Source organism: Pteropus vampyrus, unplaced genomic scaffold (genome assembly GCF_000151845.1).
Source record: "Pteropus vampyrus isolate Shadow unplaced genomic scaffold, Pvam_2.0 Scaffold114, whole genome shotgun sequence".
NCBI classification, from domain to species: Eukaryota; Metazoa; Chordata; class Mammalia; order Chiroptera; family Pteropodidae; genus Pteropus; species Pteropus vampyrus.
The window spans coordinates 432,122-436,673 of NW_011888895.1; the positions used below are offsets into that span (position 1 = coordinate 432,122).

The 4,552-nt window shown below is 37.5% G+C and overlaps 1 protein-coding gene across 8 annotated transcripts in view; it reads right to left on the bottom strand.

Annotated features, from left to right (window-relative positions):
- Positions 1-4,552, bottom strand: part of TTC3 (tetratricopeptide repeat domain 3) — a 104,571-nt gene that overhangs the window by 14,961 nt on the left and 85,058 nt on the right. For 7 of the 8 annotated variants that reach the window (XM_011365634.2, XM_011365632.2, XM_011365635.2 and 4 more), the window contains 3 exons: positions 3,700-3,765; positions 2,672-2,768; positions 1,271-1,371 (listed from right to left, as the gene is read on the bottom strand). In XM_011365634.2, coding sequence (XP_011363936.1) covers positions 1,271-1,371; positions 2,672-2,768; positions 3,700-3,765 — 264 coding nt within the window. The remainder of the gene's footprint in view (positions 1-1,270; positions 1,372-2,671; positions 2,769-3,699; positions 3,766-4,552) is intronic. The other variant, XM_023533857.1, reaches the window with a different exon arrangement.

The following is a 4,552-nucleotide window of genomic DNA, read 5'->3' on the forward strand; positions in this document are numbered from 1 at the left end:
AAATCGATAACACTATCAACCTGTGATGGTCAGTTCTCATTATATAACTTAAAGAAAACACGGAACTTTCCTTTTGTCTTTTGCTGTCCTTTGGTAGAATGGGCAGTTAGCATGGAATCCCTAAGAAAGAAGCTACGTGAACCATGAGGTTTGAGAAGATAAAATGGGTCTGAGCTCTCTCGGTTTCTCAGATGCACCACGATGGGTGCGCAGCCTGTGGCGAGTGCTGGATGCTGCATCTTAACACCACGTGGTCCCAGCTTCAGCTGTAGGTCCTATCACCTCAATCAGCACATTAGTTTACCTTTAACCAGAAAGGTGTTGTATAAAAAAAAAAAACAAGTCTTAGAAAAACTAAGAAATAAAGAACTAGACATTAAAACTGTTTTTTTCTGAGCCCCACAGAAACTCTGGTTCAGTAGTTTTTTAAATTAAACCAAAAAAGCACCAGGAAGGATGAAAAACATGGGACTGAAAAATCAAACCCTGTGTATGGAACATAGTAAAAGGACCAGAGGGAAATGTGTGGGAACCCACAGTAGTTTAAAAAAACTACTGAACCAGAGAAGTATACATGCTGGACGGAAGACCCTCGAGGAGTCCCAGGTAAACCTTAGTGTAAAACCCAAAACAGGTAAAGATTACGAGAGCTGAAAAAATGAACATCCATAAACACCCTTAGAAATGACAGTCCAGTACTCTGCCACTAGGACTGCTAAGTAACTTCTTATGGAAGGCAATTTGGCAAAATGTTTGAAAAGCCCGGAAAATGTGAGCTTTGTTCCAGAAATTCATGGCATAGACACGATTAATAATGTGTATAAAAATTTAGCTACAAGAATACGTGCAGCATTTACTAACAAAATGCACAAACCACAAAGCCTCCCACCACAGCGGTGTCTGACACATCAGGACACGTCTGTATGCTGGAATACTATTCAGCCTTTTGAAATTAGGTATGACAAATCTTATGATACAAAAGGAAGTTTCTTATATACTACGTAGTAAAAAAATATAAAAATTTTCATTTTTTTCAAATACTTAATAAATTCTAAAATATTAACTAATTGTATCTCAATTTAGAATTACAGGTCATTTGTATCATTTTTGTTTGTATGTTTTGATTTTTCTACAACTGAACATGCAGTAGTAATTATATAACTATTAAGAAGAAAAAGGTCCTAATGTAAAACTTTTTCTCTCAAATCACCAGGGACTTTTATTTACTAACTGACACACTAGGAAAGACAGTGAGGAGAGAATACAGTACCTGTTCAACTGCTTCAGCTTCTTCAGATACCCTTCTGCTCGTGACTCCATGATCTGTAGCTTAAACACTTCCATCTCCCTCCAGTTTTCAAGCACAGATACCTACCATTACATTAGAGAACGTTTAAGTATTTTAAAACTGAAAAATGGGAAGTATTTTAAAAGTTAAACATGCTAAATCACTTTGAAGTTTCTCCTTAAATGACATATGACAATCACCAGAACTTGGTTATAATTTCACTCAAATGAACACTAATTAATAAAATTTTTTGGATTTGGAAACAGAGTAACAAAAGGACAATAAAATTATATATTGTAAATGATACTTTTCTCAGATATGAAACTTCCCCCCAGGGCTTACTGTTTAAGCCATGTACAAGCATGGAGCTGTATGTACACACGTGATGTGCATGACCCCAGACCTCCCACATGAGGAAAGGGTGGGGCGGGGGGGAGGTATGCTGCAGAATGACCCCAAGGCTGCACCCTCCCAGAGTCTTGGCATGGGCATCAAAAGCCTCTGGGGCATGGTTTTAAAACTTTAGACTCTCTGGCTTCCCCAAGGGCCAACTGGCCACTTTTGCAAGAGTCACTAAGGAAACGCAAAACTGCCCTGTTTCAGTCAGGTGTCAGTAAACCTTGGTGGGACCCACCAGGCAAAAGGCCAGTGGTGGTAAGTGGGAACTGAGCAAGCTGGAGATCCACAAAGGACTGGTCCTCTGGCTTTTATTCTCCTCCCTTTCTTTAGAAGCAACTGCATAGCCATTATTTATTTGACTCCTATTTGTAGACCACATAAGCTAAGGCTCTTCTTATTTTCTCAGAATAATCAGACATATACGAATAAGTAACATTTAGTTCCCAATTACACAAACGAAGACAACCATGTTTCGGGAACAAAATAAAATACAGCCAGGGGTCATTATTTGTATTTTTGTCTCACTAGTTTCTCAAAATGGTATACTGACATTAGTATATACCCTCCTGGGGGAGGAGAGTATATTTTTAGTGGATTATTTTCAAATTCCTCTTCTACTACTGGCAAACATTTTATGGTTGACTACGTCATGGTTCATCACTTGATTAAATATGACGAAGCCAATCGAAGTGGAGAGCATGAAAAAATGACTGAATTATAATGTTAAACAAGGAAAGCAGGTTATAGAATCTGGTGTGTACTCTGAACACAGCTGTATAACACACATAAGTGTTAAGTGTAAAAAGTTGAAAAGCTACGGGCGAGCAAAGAGCGCTTGTCTGGGGCGGCAGCACTATGGGTAACCGGAGACCCCTCCGCCTCCACATTTTCCAGTAATGTTGTCATGCCTGATATGTAATTAAACGCAAAGCAAACTAATGACAACCTGCTGCATCTGTCAGTCACCAAGTGTCCTGGACTCACCTCTGCAGCCATAGCTCTCTGAAGAATCTCTTCGTGATGTTCTTTCCCTTTCTTTATACACTCTTCTATTTTCACTTTCTCGTTTGTAAATGCATTACTGCAAATATTAAAAAAAAAAAAACTTTTTGAAAAAATTTATCCAGTGAGATGACAAAGGCTAAAGCCAGGTTAACTCTGAAATCACACCACCAAAAGACATAACATCACCTAGGGTAACTTCTCGTCTAATACGTTACTATGTATTACAGACTCACATGTGCTCTTTGCGCTTTAGAAATGATCAAAGGGAGATATGAACTTACGACAACTGTGTATGTGGTCGGAATGCTGAGAAACTGATTCACGATTTTTATGAGTGTAGGTGGAGTGTAATCTGGCTATTTTAATAAACATTACAGAACACCCCTCATCCTCTGAGTCAGAAATTCTATCTTGACACATATTACAAGGAAATAACCCAAAGGAAAAAAAACATACAAAGTTGTTCATGGCACTACGTTTATAACAGCTAAAAAAAGGCCATGGACCATGATGTGAATGGAACTGTGTATATGAAAAAATATTAAATGAGAAAAGCAGAATACAATAGCTTATTCCTGAATATACTTGTTACCAGCATATGAAAACAGTTTCTATTAATAAAAGTTAAAAGGAAACTTTTTATAGGTTCATAATAAAAATTGTTTACTAAACCTATAATCACGGAGCAACGGATCTACCACAATATAGCTGAGACTGTTACTTCAAGTAACGCAAAATTTTGAAAATACATACTTGATTACAAGTTAATTCAAGGGAAAAAAAGGAGTAATCAACAATAAATTTTTATACTGACAATGTGAAATAAAAGTGGGAACATCATAAAATAAAAACACTTAAAGAATAAACTTATTTGAATAAAGAAAAACAAAAAAAAGAAACAATTATTTAAAAGAAATGGATGCAATGATATATTTAGAAGTCTAGTGTGCCTGTGCCTCTGGTATTAAAACTATGATATTAAAAAAAAAAAATTTAAGCCTCATTGCCTGATTTCAGGAAACTGATCCAGAAGAAATTCATGTTCATCCTTCCCATCATTTTTCTGGGTGTACCTATAAAAGCATAATTTCCAAATTTTAATTAATTTCCCATATTTTTCAAAAACCTGATTCCACAGAGTAAATTCTACATCCATGCACAAATTCTTGAATTCTTTATAAGTTTCTACACTTTGTTTCCTTTCTAATATCCTTTAAATAGGCAAAAATTGGGGTCGTTTTCCCTTTTGCACCTGGAGGGCAGATCACCTATTTCAGCCATTTTATTTCATTACTAAGTCGCACACTTGCAGTGCAGATGCCCCTGCCTCAGTCCACTTCCCAGAGCACCAGAGTGGTCCAAATGAGACAGAACTCCAGGTGGCGTTGGATCATCGTCAGTATGACCAGTGGTCCTCACGCAAATGAAAGCAGGCTTCTGTTCTTTAAAACAGAACTTAAAGTTCAATACACACACATACACTCACACACACACTCTCACATGCATGCACTGATAACCCTTCAAAACAGTGTGTGTGGCTCTTAAGCAATGCCCTGCACGAAGGTCTGCTGCTTCTTTAACGCTCTCCTACACACCTTTCAGTCACTTCTACTTGCTGAAAGTCCCGTCTCCACTAAGAACCAGTTTAAATGCCATGTCACTTGCTTTGTAAAATAATTCTTCCAAGTACTCAATATTGGAGATGTGTGCCTTCTTTCACAGCTGTCTCTCCTCTGCAGCACTGCGCCAATCACGAGCTCCTCATGTCCCATTCACTTTTTAATGAATGTTAACTGTGATCTAAAGTGCGGAAAATCAAATCATATCCTTTGTGCTTACCTAAGAGGTCCAAAAAGTTTT